Below are 19,855 nucleotides of genomic sequence, written 5' to 3'. Positions count from 1 at the left end.
GGATGCTTGTACCCCTGGTAGGAGAATGGATAAACTGTTCCATGATGTTGGTATTAACAAAGTTTAGGAATCGCTGTGTTTCTGCATTAGAAGTGGTGTAGGATTCCCAGTCCATGTGTAGACTGAGACTCCTCCACCTTTAGTTCCTTCCTCTGCAGTAGCTGGTCTAAAGATGTGAAAAGTATTATAACCTTTCCCTGCTGGGGTACTCTTAGCAACTTTAAACAAAGTCTTTGTTACTACACAGATGTCTACACTTTTCCAGGGAGAGGAAGGCTTGCAAGGAGTGGAATTTCTTGTTAAGACTTCTATCATTCAGCAGTACAACCTTCAGATATTCCTTCATAGGTTCAGTTAAGTCAGTAGGTTTATCAGTTTGGTATTACCTAAAAAAAGGCTGTATTTGCCAATATCCAAAATCCTAGAGAGGATAAGTGCAGACCATCTCTGGCAAAGCAGTGTGGTCTGTCAACCATGTCCTTCCAGGCCGTCAAATACTGTACCCCCTGGACTGACACAAGAAGTTAAGCCAACTGTTAAAAGCAATCATTTTATGTTAGTAACATGGCATCATCCTTAGATCTTACCTGCCTGATTCACATAATCAGTGAGCTTGATTATGTTTCGCTTCATATAGTCAAGGGAGGTACATCTCAGGTCATTAACACCTACATGGGCTATGACAGAGTCATACTGGTATCATTGGTTCGATAACCTGAGTTCCTGTGTGACTTGATGGACCCTAGCCCCAGAAAGGCAGCTAACGGTGACTCTTTCATTACTCAGTCTGGTAAGGGGACATAGGTGTGCCTCACTATAGAATCACCAGTGACCAGGAAATTTAACTGTGTGCTGGTTTGCCTTAAGGGCTTAGCAGTGGAGGCACTGGATACAGTATTAGTATGTGTAGCTGTGTGCGATGTTTTAATGGAGTGTTTACATGATGGCTGAGGACCCTTTCTTTGATTGTACTGTGCAGGAGGTCTTAGTGTTTTAGGAAGGTGAACTCTAAAGTGCCTCAGCGTAAGTAGTTTTATATGTAGGGTCTTTACCGTGTGCAGTAGATGTGGTACAAGTGTCAATGTACATGAGGCAATTGTTACAATGCCTCATAACACCCATCTCAATCAGTCTGCCCACAGAGAGAGTTGGGACATATATATCCATGGTTACTGATCGACTAGGGAGGAGTGAGGGAAATGTAAATATTGAACAGGTCAATAAGACAAGGAACTTGATGAACAGCGCTCAGCTATGAACAAACTAGATGCTCTAGTAGTTAAAAGAATATGTCTAGACAGTAATGCCACAAGAGTGTAGAGCACAAACCTTCCTAATGTAAAATAACTGGTATGGAGCACAAGAGCTTAAACCAAAACAAAGTCTATGAAATTCTTATAACATTTTAGGGAAGCTAAAGTTGTGGAACTAGTGCCTTAAAAGGAACTGGATATGGCTATTAAATAAAGCATAACAAAGAAATAACTTAGTCCTGAATCAAACATCTGTGAAAACTAATCCTGGATTAATCCCTTTCACTGATATTTGATTGTCCATTGTGGGGACAGCTGAGGGGCAACTGAGAGACAATTATTCAAGTATGAAACCACCTTAGTTATGTGCAGCTTCTGGTTAACAGCAACAATGGACATATATTTGATGAACACCTTGGGAGCCATAGTGAGCCAAATGTTCAGTCTAAAACTAGTAGCGTGTGGCTGCTGTTTGGGAACATAGAAACCCATAGACTCCCAAGCAGTTGTTATTTGAAAGTAGGCATTCTGGAATTCCAAAGGGCATGAACAGTCTCCCTTATACAGACAGAGTTTTCAGATCAAGCATCAGCTTGAGGTCTTTTGTTTTCTTTGGCACTAAAATGATCTGAAGTGGGCTCCTTATGCATAAGGGGGAGGGGTCAGGTAACCTAGGAAAAATTTAGTTGTTAGGATGCCCTAGTCATATCAGCCTAATTTGTACAAGCTGATGAAAATGGAACCTCCAACATCAGAATAATTTATTGTTTTGCATTCTCCACCATCCCACTGTACAGACACACACACATCACCATATACCATAACACATACTTGATGTCTAAGTATAACTGCTTCTTTTGTCACACCAACTCAGAAGGAATATATGCCAATCATGTCTGTGTATCGGAGTCTGTTGCACTCAAATAATGCAGATGAGTATTTGGCTGAGAGTACCTGACATGTGAGCAGGTGAAATACAAGAAAGAAAACTATTTTTTTAAATTGTCTACGTATGCTGCAAACTCCTGATTTGGGTGCATAAAAGGTTGTAGCCCAATTCCACATGCATTCCTTTCATTTCCTCGTTCCAGCTGAATGAAATGACAGTCCATCAGTTTGTTATTTATACTTCTTCAGTTTGCTGATTCACAGTTATACAGGTAGGTTACAGGAAGGTAATTTTGTGTATCTTACAGGATACTGCACAGTTTGGAAAAATCTCAGCAGAACTATGATTTCTTTGCGCTAGAGTTTGCCAAACAGAATAAGTAATGACCTCAGATGAAATATTTTTGAAGCCATATCTAAAAGGTTTGCTGTCTAGTGGCTTTAGTAAGTGGATGCCTGTGTATTTTTGAGTAGATTACAATGTAAATTATTCTTTATATCTTAAGTGCTCAAACACAAGGAAATGATTTCAGACTTTCTCTGTTTTTCTCTCATGTTCAGACTTAGATGCTTACTAGATTTTTATAGTACACTAATGTATCATTGAATAGTGAGTAACAAATGAAATGTCTTTTTAATGTGAATCACGTGGCATACTCTTTCCATGAGGTACAACAGGAAGAAAAAAGGTCATGTGCATGTCTATATTTTGCAGGAACTAGAAGTTATTTAATCTTTTTGTAATATTCTGTCTTCCACAGGGAGATCAAAACAATGATTGTTGGATTTTCTGTCTGGCTGTCCTACTAAGCAGCACCTTTGTGTATAACAGTATGAACACCATTGACCAGACTGCAGTGGAGAGGCTACAGTATCCTTTTTTGAAGGTCTCAGCTGTACATTAGCTTTAATAGGTTTGCGGACATACTCATGCAAAACCAAAGTAAGCCCCTTTGGTTCGCAATGAAACTCACCTTCTATGTAGCTGATTCAGGTAGTGATATCTGATATGTGCTGGAATAATAGCAAAGTGTGAATACAATCCATAGATTAAGAGAAGACATAACCAAACACTAGGAGTAAAAGGAGCCCTAGCACATTGAGGGCCACCCTCTATGTGAATGTAGTCTTTGTTGTCATGGAGGAACCGATTACAACTCAGTGGATCTGTAAACGTGACTCCTGTCAGAAGTAAGAGTAGCAGAAGCACAGCTAGCATGGGGGTTTACATAATGCTTAAGTTCAGATGTATAGCATAGATCTGCAGGTTATTATGTCTCTTTATTTGATTGCTGACTTTCTGGGTTGCTTTCTTACTTACCTGCTTATTTGCTTACTGACGGGCAAAATTAACTGACATACTTTCTATTAAAAGGGTTAGCCCCCCCGATCATACGCTCATAGGTGTTTACCAGGCCTTTTTAAGCCTAGCCATCCATCCCAAATCTCTGATAAGTTCTGATACCTTTGATAAGGCTAAGCAGGGAGGGACTTGGGAGGTAAAACTTTTACAAGCAGGGGCCTGGGAGATGAACCATTTACAGGTTGCTTGTGTCCGTTAGAGACATAGGTGCCAAGCCAGGTGTGACAACCCACCACTGCCAACCAGTAATGAAGGAGCCTCAATCCTCACCACTAGCACCAGTTTCACCAAATAAATATGCAACTACTCTCAAAACTCAAATATCTCTACACAGATCAGCCACAATGAAAGGTTTAAATATATTTTATAGTAAATAATAAAAGAACAAGACAATGTGCCGTGGTGGTACAGCAGTTAGCATTGTCGCCTCACAGCAAGCGGTTCTCCCATTCGATTCTCAGCTGGAGCGCCTTCTGTGTGGAGTCTGCATGTCCTCCCTGTGGTAGAGTGACATTAAAGACATGCAGGTAGGTGCATGCGTAAATGGGTGAGCCTTCCTTGAAGGTTGGGTGTCGGGCTGGCAACTCGGCACCATAAAAATCCACTGTCAATCATTAGCGAACCAGAGTTCCACTGTGGTGACCCCTAACTAGGAAAATCCGAAAGACATTACTAATAAAAGAACAAGACAATACTAAATATATATATATTCAAAGTGACATTAGAGTTTAAAACCACAGGGAATATTTGAAACAACATTGCAGGACAGTCTCAAATAAATAAAGAAAAAAGGGTCTATATTACGTGATCAAATGATTAGGTGATCGAGCACATAACATCAACCACGTAATATTGAGCTGCAAAATAGTGAACACTGCTGGGAAACGTTACCGTCGGCCACAAAAAAAATTTAACTTTACAGCCAAACTAAGCGGGGGGCTCTGCCCCCCACACCTCCTGACGTGGAGGGCTGTGCTCCCCCACCCTCTAACTAAATATACCAACTCTGAGATCGCTCTACAGTGGAGAAAATGGCAAAATCCAGCGAACAGCCAATGGAAATTGGCCATTTGCTGTTTTTTTGCTTTTGATATTACATGGTCGATGTTTAGGTGTTCGATCACCTAATCATTCGATCACATGATATAGACCCAGAAAAAATATCTAAACTAAGCTTTGCTATATTCCAGACTATGTTTAAGAGAATTATACTATAACCTAAAAGCTTACTAAAAGAACTAGAGTCTATATCAGATGTTCGAACTTTTAGAATTTCGAACACCATATGTTTGAACACAAATGTTCAAAATCCTAAAAGTTCGAACATCATAAAAAAAAAAAACACTTACCAGAGGGCAAGCCCTCCTGCACCCCCACACCCCCCGCTCTTTAAATATACCAACTCCAAGAACCCACTTTCACAGAGTACAGTGCGGAAAGGGAAGATTTCCCTTTCCTACACTGTAGCACGATCTTGGAGTTGGTATATTTAGTAGCGGGGTGTGTGGGGGTTCAGGGGGGCTTGCCCCCCTGCTTAGAGCATTTTTTTTTATGGGTCTTTTTTTTTTTTTTTAATTCGAAGTTACAAAACTTTGATCATTTAAGTTTGGCCTTAAATGATTCAAAGTTTTATAAATTCAACATTCTGATATAGACCCAAAGAACTTGGCAGATGTGGTGAATGGTTCTCGTCAGGTAAAATACTGAATGCAGAATGCTTTATCTAACTAACAGACTTCTCAAATTAATATCTCAAGTATTACTGCTGGGAAAGATTGCAGAATGACATCACTTGTCATCTGACTCTAGTTCCCAGTTGAAAACCCCACTGCTGGAAGCTGTCAGTATTTAGCATCTACCTGTGAAAATACATAGACCTCAGATATTTTGGCAGATGTTGGAAGTCATAAAACATTTCCATTCCTTCATGCTTTCAGGACTAGTAATTAATTCACCCTAAAGACAACACAAAAATCTTCTCAGCACAGACCATTGTTTGTTGCGTAGCATATAAAGTAATTTAATTTCAGCTGTTTTCTTAAAATTTGCTGGATTGAAGTTAACCTTCTGTAGTTCAGTTTCCACTGTTAAAATGTATACATTTAGACAGTTACAATAGTGGATGTACATTTCTATTTTCTTCCAGTAGGGCACACTGTGGATGCATTTCAAACTCAAATACTTTATAAAATACCTTTTCAACATACATGTCTGTACAAACCAGTTTGATACACACACAGCATACAGTTCTGATGCATTTGTGACACAAGCATCTTATATAAATCATTTCATTTTTCACCAGTAACATATAATTATTTACAAAATTCCAGCTAGTTGTGCTGGCAGTATCTCCTTCACACCAGAAATTAATTTGCTGTTCCCCATCCAATGTCTGACTTATATGACTAATCCCCAGATGACTAGTGAGAGGCAGAATGTGGTTTCTCCAATAACTGATGGTCTTGCAACAGATGTTTAAAGGTAAGATGAAAAAAAATCAGTAAATATCCTAAGCACTGCAGTGTGCGCTAAGCAGATAGATATGAAAAAGGGGATAACTTTAGTTTTAGCTGTCTAAGTGGAGAGCCACTAATTTTAAAAGAGCAAGATAGATTGAAAGGGGGTGGGCACTTTTGTATTCTGGTTCTCTGGAATACAGTGGGATAGCCAGTAGGGAGTAATAATTTTATGCTTACTCACAACAGCCAGTGGAATGGGAGAGGGGAGGGGAGGAAATATGTGGTCAAATTAACATAAGGGGCAGGGAATTAGAAAGACAGTTGTGTTTAAGAACACAACAGCAACAGGGTGGGAGGGTGTGAAAAAAATTTTAATAATTCTGTGTGACTCACAAGAGACACAGCTGTGGTCTCTTTCCGAGTTTTCATTTGCAATTAAAATCAGAATACAAGTAAAACACAGTGTAAAGAAAACAAATCACAGTATACAAAATAGAAGAAGTTAATAAAGAAATACAAAATACAGAAAATCAAATACAAACTAACCATTCCCTCAGAGCATGTTGTGCAGAGTCTAGGTGAGCTTTTCCATTAAATCCCTTACTGACTTACATTCTATTAATGGGGTTAGTCCGCCTTACTAACTTTCTATTAACTGGGTAAGCATACCTCTCAACCTCTTAGAGCAAGAAATCTGGACAAGCCAAAAATAATGGGGGGAAAGGACCAAAAATAGGGATAGTTTTCAAATATTCATCTTACAAATGTAAAAAGTTGACAGAAAAATAGGTTTTCTATTAGCATGGATTTTCTGAAGAGTATGAAACTATCAACTCAAATACCTGCCATTATTTTCTGACTTTCATTTTCAATGATTTGCTAATGAATTGTCAGAAAGTCAACATTTTTATTAGGAACATACCAAAAATATGAGGCAAAAATCTGGACAGTGAGAGGTATGATTGGGTAAGCCCCCCTTACTAACTTACATTCTATTAAGAGGGTTAGCCCCTCCCCCTTACTGACTTACTTCCTCTTAACAGGGTTAGCCCCTCTGGACAAAGTCCATTTTTAGACTGGACCTGGGACAGCTGATTAAGTACAGCAGCAGAGAACTTAGCCAAAGCATTTAAGTGTTGTTAACACAAGGTAGTGCTACAAGTTTCAGTATAGGTATCACAAACATATTTTATAATTATAACAGTACAGGAAATAATAGAGTGATATATTTACATGTTGGTATGAAAGATATAGGAAATAGTAGGGAAGGGTAAGAGAAAGTATCTAAGAAAGGTAGTAGTTTGTTTGTTTTACATTCCTGTATGATCCCCGGATATACTGACCCAGATCTTTGTGACATTTGTATCACTCATCCTGTACCTTGCAGCCAGATTAAGTCAGAGATCCTACCACAGTATAACACACATCTTCAAGAACGTCACTGGGATGAGATAAGAGAGGCGTGGGACACAGGTGTTTGAAATGACTCATGCTTTGAGATCTGAAAATTCCACATGCTGCAACCTGTTAACTTCACTTTCATTCCCACCACCTCTATTTTCATACTGTGTAACAACATGCAGATTCCTCACTATGACCAAAGCTTCCAGGTTATCTGTGAAAGTGGATGCTTATTTCTACTGGTTATTGCCAAATAGCAGATTCTTAAAAAAAAAAAATTCTCTACCATTTGCAGAGTACATTATGCAGTTAACACTGGTATTATTTTATAACTGAACACTTTCTTTCCTTAATTTCTTTCCAATAAAAGTTATGTTACTAAGCTGTCAGAACGAATAAAGATAAAAACTAACAGTGAAGATGATTCTTCTGACTTTTCCCGATACTTCCCTGGATTTGTTTGGACCGTGCGTGACTTCACCCTACAGCTAGAAATTGATGGACAGCCTGTCACTGAGGATCAATATCTGGATAATGCCCTGCAGTTAAAGAAAGGTAAATACAATGTAAATGTGAACTGTAGGTGCTGTATACGGAGATGAGATTTATTTTCTTGTTGTAATGGCATATTTTTAAGATAGGATGAGTTTGAGTGTTAAAAAGATTGCTTTGCTTATGATTGTACCTAGGCACGTAGGCATGCTTTTTGTTGAGGGTATGTGCAGGCATATTTTTTAGACATGTGTAACTTTAATGCAGACCTGTGTATAACTGAACTGACTGTGCGGATGCATGGAAGGTTTCTCACCCTATAGCAGTGTGGATTATATATAAGTATATTTTTAGAGCATTATGACCTGAGCACCTGGGTTCCTTTTACAGAGTCATGCCAGAACTTTAGTGAAGCAGTCACAGTAGTTAGTAAAGAGAGTTTATTTCTATAGGAAAGTAAGACCAATTGGCAGTTGAGATGGGGGAGTTATACTGTTCAGAAGGAGATATTATGCCAGACAAAAAAATGGTTGAACGACTCCCTTGCTCAGATGTTATTTTTTGGGAATGTAAGTCTAAATGTTCATGTTGTCATATCTGTGCAATTAAAATAATTTCTTGGTACTTTTAATCTTATGCAGCTGATTTTTTGTCACTTAGGAATTAGTCTTATTTCAAAGAAATAAATCAATGCTGGTTGAATACTTCTCTGCCATCATGATGAGCAGTCTCCAGCCCATTACAGATGATGGGATAAAGTTGTGTAGGCCCTTTGTATAACAGTAACTCCTGGATTTCATTAAAATGCCAGAGTCCATGAATGATGCCCTGCCATGTTCTGACTGGCACTCCCTGTGCAGTTGTCAGCTCCCCATAATAAAAGTACAGGAATGAATACTGGAACTTTTTCAGGCATAAGAAGGAAATTATGCCTTATGATGGGTAAGGTGATGTTTATGAATGAATACTGGTGGATCTTAAGGCATTCATAGGTTCATAGGTTAGTACTAGGCTAACTGCCTTGCAAGCCTTTTTAAGCCTAGCCAATTATCCCTTGTGAGATTCAAACCCTGCACCTTGTGTTTGTAAGGCAAACACCTTAACCATTAGGCCACTATCCCAACCCATAAGAATATTACAAGACTTTGATGGTATGAAAGTTATCCTGTTTCTCACATGCTGTAGTTAAATGTTTAGCAGTTAGTAAGTATATGTAAAGAAGTTTAACAGCATTCCTCTGTGACTGATAAGTAAGACACTCTGCAAACCACAAGGATGTCTGTAAACAGGTTGAGTTATACTATTAATAGCAGTCACATCTCACTTAGTCATTGTATATGTCTATCAAAAAATGAGTATGACAGTAGAAAATTCTCAGAGATAAATTTTCTAGAATACAAATCCGAATTTTCCTTTTTTAACTAATGATCTGTTGTTTGAAACAAGGAATAGTACATACTGTGTAACCCACCTCTTTCGCGCTTGGATTTTAAGAATGGACTAGTGACATAAAAAATTTGTCAAATGCCAAGTGAGGGCAGCTTGGATATAGTCTTTATCACATGTTCATTAGATGTCAGGAATAGATATTGTGGCTTTATCAGTGACACTTACCATGAAGATCATTCTCTGCATTCTCCCTTAGTTTACTTGACTTTTTTTTCTTCTCTGTTTCTCAGCTTCCTTCTTTTTCTGCATAACCCTTTCACACTCCTTCCTTGTGTCTCTGTTTTTCCCTCTCTTTCTGTATCCTTTATTGCTCTATTGTTACCACTTTCTTACATCAGTAGAAGGGAAAAAACTTTGTTCTGTTCTCCAAGATAGGAATCTGATTGCTCTGTGTCCAGAGTGGTCTGTCAGATACTTCTCAGACACATTAATGGGCATGGCCTTCCTAATCTATACTCTGCACAGTTTTACATTTGGAGAAAGTTGCACCATATTGGCTACATGTTTTAGTCAGTCACTGAGGCTTTCTCACAAACTGAACAACTTTTGCAATAGATGAATGCACAGGTGCCTAAATGGCTATCTTTGAGAAAGAGAATTCAAAATAATTGCCTAGGGCCATTTTATAAGAAAGCAGAAAGTGAAGCTGGGATCTTTCTAGACCTGATATTTTGTGTTTGTTATGTTAATAAATTACTTGGTGCTTCAGAACAGCAGGTCAGCACCACCCAGCTTGCCGGCGACCTCGTTATCACCAACAGTGGTCAGCATGCTGCAAATATAAACAAACTGAGCAGTACTTGATTCATACAGAACAAATACTATTTATTAGTCTGTCCAAGTTCATGGCTCTGGTGGGGTCAGAGTAAGGGTTGTCATCACACCAGATTAAATGTAAGTTTAAGAAGCCTGAAAGAAAACAAGTTAAATATGATTGCATTTAGATATCTAGAGAGTTGGCTAGATCATCGTTTCAAGTGTGAAGACTGTACTAACCAAGTCTTGGATACTTAGGTTCATAGGTAGGTACTAGGCTATTGGCCCTAGGGCCTATGCAGGCCTAGCCAAAAAGGTACCCTGGCTTTCTCCACCCAAGAAAATTATTTTCCTGTGCCCCTGTCAAGCAGAACCACAGAAGTGATCCCCATGGTGAATTTCCTATTACCCATTCAATCATCAAGATTTTTCTTGAAGAGTGCTAATGAGGAGCTCTGTTTGACATAGATAGGTAGTCTGTTCCAGAGTATGGGAAGTCTCTGGGACAGGACTCTATCCCTTCAGCATGTTCTGATTATTGTGGTGACAAGGTTTAGGTCCCTAGAGCGTGTAGCTCGGAGGGATTGGGATTTCCAGAAAATAAACCATTTCTTATAAGCAGAAGTAATGGAAACCATTGGCAAAAGCTGTTTTTCTACTGCATCTGGATTTCAGTTCAACAATGCCCTTTTGTAACCCAAAGTGGAATATAAAATATATGTGCATAAAAGTGTTCCACTTGCTAAAAATTGTGAGGAAAACATTTGATTTGCAAGCTGACAAAGCAGGATAACTTATTAGACTGTTGAACTAACAGACATAATAGAATAGTACAATAGTAGTAAGCTCTGTAATATGAAGACAGGAGCTTTTCTGTTGAGAAGACAGATATCCAGAAAATAGTAAAATAGAAATATAGGGGTGTAGTGGAAGGAGTAAAAAGTGCTGGCAGTTGAGGAAAGGAAAAAATAGACTTGAGTAGAAGGACAAGTTAGAATAAGGGGTGAATGTTAAGATTGGTAAGGAACGGAATGCAGGAACAAGTACAGCAGGAGGGTGTACTAGAACAGGAATAGGAAATGAGAACCACTTGGATAGAACAGTTTGGTGAAATATCTTCTAGGGCGATGTTCTCTTCTCACAATTCTGTTTTGTGAAACATAAATGAAAATAACACATGTATATTCAACCTTTATTTTTCCACATTCCTTGCTCTGTTATGTTCACTCATTTTTTAGATGTACTTTTCATTTCACAGGGGAGGAAGAATTGTTTCATAATTTTCTGAAGGATACCAAAATGTAAAAAAATGGGAAAGTTAATTTCTAGTCTGTTGGCAATACTTTTTTTAGAGTGTGAACTCTGCAGCTTATAATCCCTACCTTAGAAAATGAATGTGTATAAAACTGATAATTAGACAATAAACATCTGAAGATGTTTATATTTGTTGTATTCCTGTGTCTAGGTATACCCTGGTCTGTGGCTCAAGCGGGTCCATTTTGAAACAGTCCACCACTCAGGTTACCACAGTTGATAAATAGAAATAAAACCTGGTCTCTGGCATGAGTAACATGTACTACCAGTAATAGTAACGTATGAAAATTTGTACATAGTTTTCCACGTAGCATGCCTCTAGAGATCCAGTAAAGGAACTTGTGGTATCGCACATGTACCTGGCTGTGGCCCATGGTACAGCAAGTCTTGATGACCACTGTCAGGGATTTGTCTGCATTCTGGTTATGCAATTTAATGCATTGAAATGTGCAGATGCAAACCTTACAAGGAGATTTTTGATGTAGACATACAAGAAGGTATGCTCTTTCCTAACTATCTTAATGCTATATCCAAGGTAATTAAGGGTCTTTCTGACATTTGAGAAGAGGAGTTTTCTCTCACCTTGCGTGGAGGTGACTTGGAAAGCAAAGTGATGAACTGATGTGGATTAAAACTGGAACATACTTTATGTAATACAGGTGGCTTACGCTATGTTAACATGCAGGGATTGGGAGGTAATTTTTTCTCCAACAGCATGAATTTAGAACTGATTTTAGCTTGGACATAACTGATTACATTTCTAGTAATTCACAGGAACACAGCTTGGTCACTGATTAAATCTTTGTTTACTTGATATTGTTTGCCAAAAAGTACTATTTTTTCACTACATAACTTTGGTCTTGATGATATTTCTTACCTGGTTCTAAAATGCCATGAATGGAAGGTCAGAAAGCGTTAGGATCAGTGATATCCATTTCAGTAATGTGTATATAAAGTCAGGCATTCCATTCGCCTTAGTCTCAGAGATATCCTTTTTGTCAATGTTCTTACCAACAGCCCGATCCAGGATTTCTCTGATAGATGTTCATAGGTACTTGCTATGCTAATGATATCCAAGGCTGTTAAAAAGCTTAGCTTTTCATTCCCATGGTAGTTTTCAGTCCTTAAATTTTGTATACAAATAACTAAGAGAGAGGCTGGGCAAGGATATATTGGTATGTTGGGACATTTACTAGTTTTCCCTAGGCAAGAGGGGACAGGACTACTAAACCAGGGGGTTGAATTTGCAGTTACCCATCCATTCATCCAAATTACATTCAAATGCAGAGTATCTCCAGATATCTTTTTTAGGATTACTTCATTTTGTTTAGGTCAGCTGACTGGAATTCTACATTGCTAAATCATTTGCAGGCAAATATCACTGGAGTTTGGGATTGATTCCTTTGACTGAATTTCATAGTCAAACTCAAAGTACGCTATTTGGTAACATCAGAGGCAGAAAGTGTCTTCACTGAATGAATGAGTGAATGGTAAGCATTGTAAATGGTTATCAATGAGTGAATGGTAAGCATTGTAAATGGCTATCAATGAGTGAATGGTAAGCATTGTAAATGGTTATCTTCTCCAACAGATCATTACCATCAAATAACCTAAATTCTGGTTTTACTCTTATCTCTTCTTCTGGAAGAGAAGAATACACCTTTGGTAGGCTTCTGAAACAACTATGTGCTTATTGTAAAGTGATTAGATTCCACTCTCAAGAGACAAGTGAAGCTACTGGCAAGGAAATTCTTATAGCCCAGCTGGACTATGGTCGTAGTCCTTGTGTAGGTGCTTCACTGGAAAACTGCAAACAATTTTCACAGCTTAGAACACAATTCTTCTGTTTTATTTTTGTAATCTCATGTGACGGTACCAGTGCTTTCTTTTCACTCATGGGGCTCGCCTTCTCTCAGGTAGAGCAGATATTGATATTAACTGCCTGCCTGTTTATATGTATCACTTTTTAGTTTGTGAAGATTATTCTTTTTTACACTCAAATCTGGAAATTATTTTCTAATTTTAGATTTTCTGCCAGCCCTAGCACGTCTGACATATTATATACATAGCATCAACCCAACACTGGGAGAAGGGCATCTTTCCTCTGAAGCCTGAAGGAAATCCTAGCCTTACTAGGAAGAAGGCATTTATATAACATGACATTTGCTGTTCTCAAGAATTAGTGCATATTGTACTATAAATGTTTTAATTTGTTGTGATGGTGACTGCATCCTATGTTATGTACAACTGCATTTAATCTGTATATTTTTCACTTTGTTGATTCAGCTGCATTTCACTGGTCTTGGTCAAGGCTGGTAGAGTAATCTGCAATTGTAATGAACTTTATGATTAGAACTGCCAGTACTGGAACTATGAAATATGTAGTTTCATTTTTGGTTAATACTGGTGACCCCATGATCTGATGAACTGTACATAAAATCAGAAACATTAAAACATCACAAGAGTATTTACATGAATGGCAAGAATGCCACAGGGTCAGCTTATAAAACCCATCACTGTGTTAACCTTCAATCATTAAACTGGCTAGAACTACCCAACCAACTGCAATATAACCAATTAATAGTTGTTCATAAAATTCTCTACCAACCAGACAGTACACCTATGCCGAAAAATATTATCACCCCCTATAGTAACCTAAAGACCCTTCGCACTTCCAACAAAATACTATTACAGACTGTTAAAACCAACAATTCAGCTGGTGCATCACTATTCTCCAGCTCTGTCGGAAAAAAAACGGAACCTTCTTCCTGCGGAACTGACCAATGAACCCTCCTTATCCCAATTCAAAAAAATCTCAAGAAATACCTAAAAATGCATTGGCTTTGTCCCTGTACCAATCCTGACTAACCCCCACACAAACAGAATCTATAAATGTGAACCTCAAAGCAAGAATATATCTTTGATCATCTAACTGCCTAGAATTTTGTAAATCTTTCTCCTACTGAAAGATTTAAAGTTAAGATGACACCATGTATGTTACCACCTTTTGTTACACTTGCCTTCTTTTTAAAATAAAATCACTATTTCTTTCTCATATACTAACTTCCAACCTGTTCTGTCTGTATGTGAGTAGAAATTGTATCTGCCTGTATATATTGTTAAAAAAATTTAAATTTTGTGATAATTCACTGTAATAATTTCACTGTAATTACACTAGTAATGTACATTTGGAGCTTTTCTCCCCGGGCCTTCGCTGAAAATGGACTTCTATCCATTCGGACTTTCCCAGTTAACAAATGTAAAATAAAATAAATAAATACATAAAATAAAGTATCTGTCTAAATCTGCAACAGAATCTCAAGACAGATTCATTAAACAAGAGATTTTCAGGATCTAGGTTCCAACAATAAGTTTAATTTGGTGGTATGCAAACATTTGCTCTGCTTAGATAACTTGAAAGTTGGGTTTTAAAATCCTTAAAAGAAAGGATTCCACTATTAGCATAATTCTGAAGCTATTTCCATGACTGTAGCTCTGCAGTTCTATTGCAGTCACTAAGGAGAACACTGATAAAGCTAATTCATATTTTTCAGAAATTTTTCCTGTCAGTGTATGTGTAAGATTATAGATTGTGCTACAGACTGACTTTTTCACACTGAAAGTTATTCTCATAATCTTGTACAATTTTACAAATTTCTTAGGGTACAGTCCTAATGTACAACAATATAACTTCCCACGAGAGTGTGTCCGGAATTTTTTCCCATCTCGGAAGTGCTTCATCTTTGATCGCCCTGCTAAAAAGGAATGGCTACCTAAGCTTGAAAAACTGCCAGAGAATAAACTAGAACCATCTTTTGTTGCACAGACGAAGAAATTCTGCACCTATGTTTTTGCCATTTCCCAAACTAAAACAGTCCAAGGAGGGCACATTGTTAATGGAAGAAGTGAGTATCACTTTAAATTTATTTTTTTGCTGGCTGAAATAACCCATAACCAACGTTTCTTCTCTGCTAATGAGTGGTTGGTGTAAGAAATAAAAGCAGAACAAGTAAATCGTGCCTAAAAATGAATTTGAAGAAGGACAACCACAAAGGCCACTCTAATAACATCAAACTGTAAAGAACAACAAAAATTACACGTATCCTATAGTACAAATTCTCATGAATTAATTTAGACTTATTCACCTTTAACAAAACTACCTGCTACCAAAAGCTGTCTCTGTGTAGTGCACAGAAACTAAGACATTAGACTCATGTGTGTATTTACAGGATGTTTTAAAGAATGCCATAGCTGAATTGTGGCCTAGGAAAGAACCAGTAGGAGCTACATGAAAGACAATAATTGTCCCCTTAATTTTAGGCATATTTTTCCAGATTTTACTATGCTGCTTTTATGTGACAAAATGGGAATGTCTACTGTAGAGCCTTAGCTGAATCTTCCCTGGGTCAAAATTAATTTGTGGTTCTGTCCAGATACTAAACACTGTGAAACACATACTTGTCTGCTGTATTAACCTCTCTGCAAGCCACCAAAAAGGGCCCTGGTACCATGGAAGTTTGCTTAAAGAAACACCATAAAAGATTTCTAGCATTCTGCATAAATTGCCCCTGGCGTTTTGCATAATGAGATATGTGCTTTTATATTCTGTACAGTGCAGATTTGCAGACTGTGTCATTTGTGGTAATTGTTTCCTCTGAGATTTTTTTTCAGTGTTTTTTGTTTTTCTTTTTCTGTGTTTTTATGTGTTGGCTCTATGTAACAATTCAGTGCTAGCTGTTATGGATTACAAAATGGTTCATTTCTTGCTCGGTATATTTAATGACAGCATGCTGATACACCCCCAAAAAATTTATATATATATTTTTGTCTTGGTCTTTGTTAATATGCATTTTGATGGTTGCTAGATGAATGACAAAAGATGCATGCATTTCCACAGTTTGTGATTGCACTATTAACACCTTCCCATGAAAATCTTCTTCTGAGATTACAGTTTGTTTCACTGTCACAATGTCTGTAAAATATTTATTTCCCATTTTGTATAAATATACAGACCTGAAGTATATGTTGCTATAAGCCAGTCTACATCTATAGCAGTATGGCATCTATCTACCTGTGTTCTAATGTACATTATAAGACGTGAACCTACTATGCAGGACATGTTGTTGTGGTATGCACTGAGTGGTTGAAGATCTACTATGTTTACTGGCACATTTACTATAAAAATAAACTCTGGATATGAGGAGTAGAACACCCCATTTACCAGGTGATGTCCAGTTACATGCCTGCTAAAGCATAATGCACTATTTCACATAATGTTATTTAACAGGAATCTAGATAACCTCACTGCCACCACTACAAGGAAGAGAAAAAAAGCTCCCCTTTGGATCCAAAAGAAGGGATTCTGAACACACTTTGTAACAGGGTAACTTTAGAGTCACAAACCACACTGCAGGATAGTTGAAATATGAATTTTACTGGTGCATCCGGTACCTCGGTTTACGCCTTCAATGAATGTTTAATACACCAAGCAGCACATACTTAAATACATCTTTCATTAAATGAACAATTATTTAATTTAATTAAAATTAGTATACCAATTCATACCCTTATTTAATGTATAAATATTTAAAGCCACATTACATACATCTTAAAGTGTCTGTGTTCACATTAAATACTATTTACAAAAATATTTTATTTAAACAACATATTATAATGTTCCTTAATATGGGGAAAGATTAAGAATTTATTATACTTTTGTAAAAAATATTAATGATGATACTAATAACAGAACAGAGGAAATAATGTGATGTTTAAACCATTTTCAGATCACATTTAAATTGATGTCAAGATTTAACTCCCCTCGGTGTAAAGTACCAAAATTATAATACATTTTGTTTCTAACTGCATCAATCTTTTCGCAAATTCATCCCCCTGACAAAACCTGGGCTTGGCTAACATACTATAAGAAAATGTGGAATCTGAACCACAATGATATTTCACAAAATGTTCTGCTACAGGGCTTTCCAATCTGCCTCTCCTAATATCTCCTAAGTGTTCCATGATCCATTTTTTCACTGCCCTTTTCGTTTGCCATGTATACCACTGTGCTGGAAGACATCCACACCCTATAATATAAATTACCTCCCAAGACTCACAATTATACTTATCCCTTGCCTTATATAAACTTGCCATTGATGTTAATCCCATCTATGTTCCTAATCATATTGCACACTCTACATTTACCACAAGGGAAACTGTCCTTCCTTCCATGTTCCCTTTCTAACTTACTTGTAGCTAACAATTCCTTTAAATTCATGAATCTGCTATAGGAGAAAGTAACCTTCTCCAGAAACAGTTTCCTGAGATTTCCATCATTGGTAATAATAGGCCAGAATCTATTCACTAACTTGTTCAAAGTCTCTGAAAAAGGCGAAAACTTATTTACAAAAAGCACTTTACTTTGGTCCTCCCCTTTGTCCATTTCCTGAGCTCCACCTTTTCTGCTCAATGAACCCCTTCTTACTACCATGTGAGCCAACCCCAGCCTTTTATTAACTTTGTTCTCAGCTGTATTCAAAATAATTTCATCATAACCTCTACTGTGAAGTTTATTTCTAACCCTCTCGAACTCCACATCCAGCCTTGATTTATCTGAGGTGTTATTTGCTATCCTTAAATAATCCCCGAATGGTAAAGATGATAATAAATGGGGAGCATGCATGCTATCAGCCTTGAGGAAATTGTTAACACCAGTTGCCTTGACAAAAGATCTAAATTCCACTGTCCGATCTACCCCACAAAGAATTCCAAATCTAAATTTTGCACTATTTTCCTGCTGGTACTAAATGTAAATTCCAAACCAAAGTGATTACCCTACAACTGCAACATGAAATCCTGAAATTCTTCTACTTCACCTTTACAAACAGAAATAAGATCATCTATGTATCTCTTAAACAGTATAACTTTTTGTTTATAAAACCCTGACTTGTAAATGTATGAATTTTCAAAGTGATTCATGAATAGAATTGCATAAACATTCCTTGAAGGCGTAAGCCGAGGTACCGGATGCACCAGTAAAGTTCGTATTTCAGCTATCCTGCAGTGTAGTTTGTGTTTTTTGGAACAATACACGGGTGTGTGTTTCAATAACTTTAGAGTCACCACCATTCTTCCCAGTATGCATTGGGAGCAGACTGTTTTAAATATGGCACCACAGAAACTGGTGAAGAGAGGGTGTGTCAGAATTTGCTGCACTTCAATGAAGATTGAGAAGAATGAGTTTTAATGAATTCAGAAACGTGGGAGGTCTAGGCACTAAAACGTGTAATAAAAGTATTACTTGTTGCTGCCAGCTATTACAGTACTGATTAGTATGTTTGGAAGGACTGGGATCTAAAAAGTGTAATAAAAGTATAATTTGTTGCCACCAACTATTATAGTACTGATTAGTATGTTTGGAAACAGTGGAATCTAAAAAGTGTAATAAAAGTATTACTTGTTGCCACAGACTGTTACAGCTGTGCCCCCCACACACCCACTAACTAAATATACCAACTCCAAGATCGTTGTACATTGGGGAAAGGGCAATTTCCCGGTAATCGCAAACTGACTTCTTACACAAGCGATTACCGGGAAATTGCCCTTTCTCCAATGTACAGCGATCTCGGAGTTGGTATATAAAAGAAAGCAGCCTCTTACCTAGCCATTCCGGACAGTGTAGCATGTTTACGTCACACGCTACACTCACAAGGCCAACTAAAATATGTTGGAACTCCACATTTCGACAATTACAGACTCTGATTACATGAACATTCGATCAAAGTGTGTCGAGTATGTTGTACTCGACATTTTGATCGTTCGTTCATGTAATATAGACCCAAAATACATTGCTGATGTTTTGGGTTATTACAGAACAAAGTTGTTCAGCTGCTATTTGCATACCTGGTTCAAAGCTGTGGCGAGCACTCCAGCCATACCAGGTTACTCATCCTATCATTCATTCAGACCCCAAACCGTGGGCAGCAAAACAAAAGGAAGTTTAGTTGCAATATATATAAAAGACATACATACCTCTAGGCTGGTCAGACAGTATGATGCACAGGAAATACTCCAGGTGCAGTTAACAACTGACAAGACCACTATTCAAATCATAGCTAGCTACAGGCCTCCAGCTCTGACTCAAGATGCCCACTCCACGTATCTGGACCTCTTCAAATCAATCAAGATTCAACACTTTACCCTCATCCTGGGTGATTTTAACTGTCCAACCATAGACTGGAAAAAATACTTATGCCAAAACACAAATACCCAGAGATTCTTTGATTTTGTCAATGCAGATGTCTTGGACCAGCTGGTTGACACCCCCACAAGGGTTGAAAATATCTTGGACTTTGTATTAACCAACATGAGTAACCATTGCAACATCCCTACACTGTCAGATCCAACCACAAAGCAGTCACTTTCGAAGTCACCATCTCCCCTGACCCCCCCCCCCCTCCCAGCTAGGGCCAAATAAAAAA

General features: G+C 37.7%; 1 protein-coding gene across 1 annotated transcript in view; it reads left to right on the top strand.

The window, feature by feature from the left end:
* The window catches only part of LOC122809312 (guanylate-binding protein 1-like), a 176,096-nt gene that overhangs the window by 58,747 nt on the left and 97,494 nt on the right, over positions 1 to 19,855 (top strand). Inside the window, exons 4-6 of the mRNA XM_044080710.1 lie at positions 2,903 to 3,012; positions 7,735 to 7,919; positions 15,038 to 15,280. Coding sequence (XP_043936645.1) covers positions 2,903 to 3,012; positions 7,735 to 7,919; positions 15,038 to 15,280 — 538 coding nt within the window. The remainder of the gene's footprint in view (positions 1 to 2,902; positions 3,013 to 7,734; positions 7,920 to 15,037; positions 15,281 to 19,855) is intronic.

Source organism: Protopterus annectens, chromosome 8.part0, assembly GCF_019279795.1.
Source record: "Protopterus annectens isolate FY-2018-M chromosome 8.part0, PAN1.0, whole genome shotgun sequence".
In the NCBI taxonomy this organism is placed as follows: Eukaryota; Metazoa; Chordata; order Ceratodontiformes; family Protopteridae; genus Protopterus; species Protopterus annectens.
This window is presented reverse-complemented; position numbering and strand designations above follow the sequence as displayed.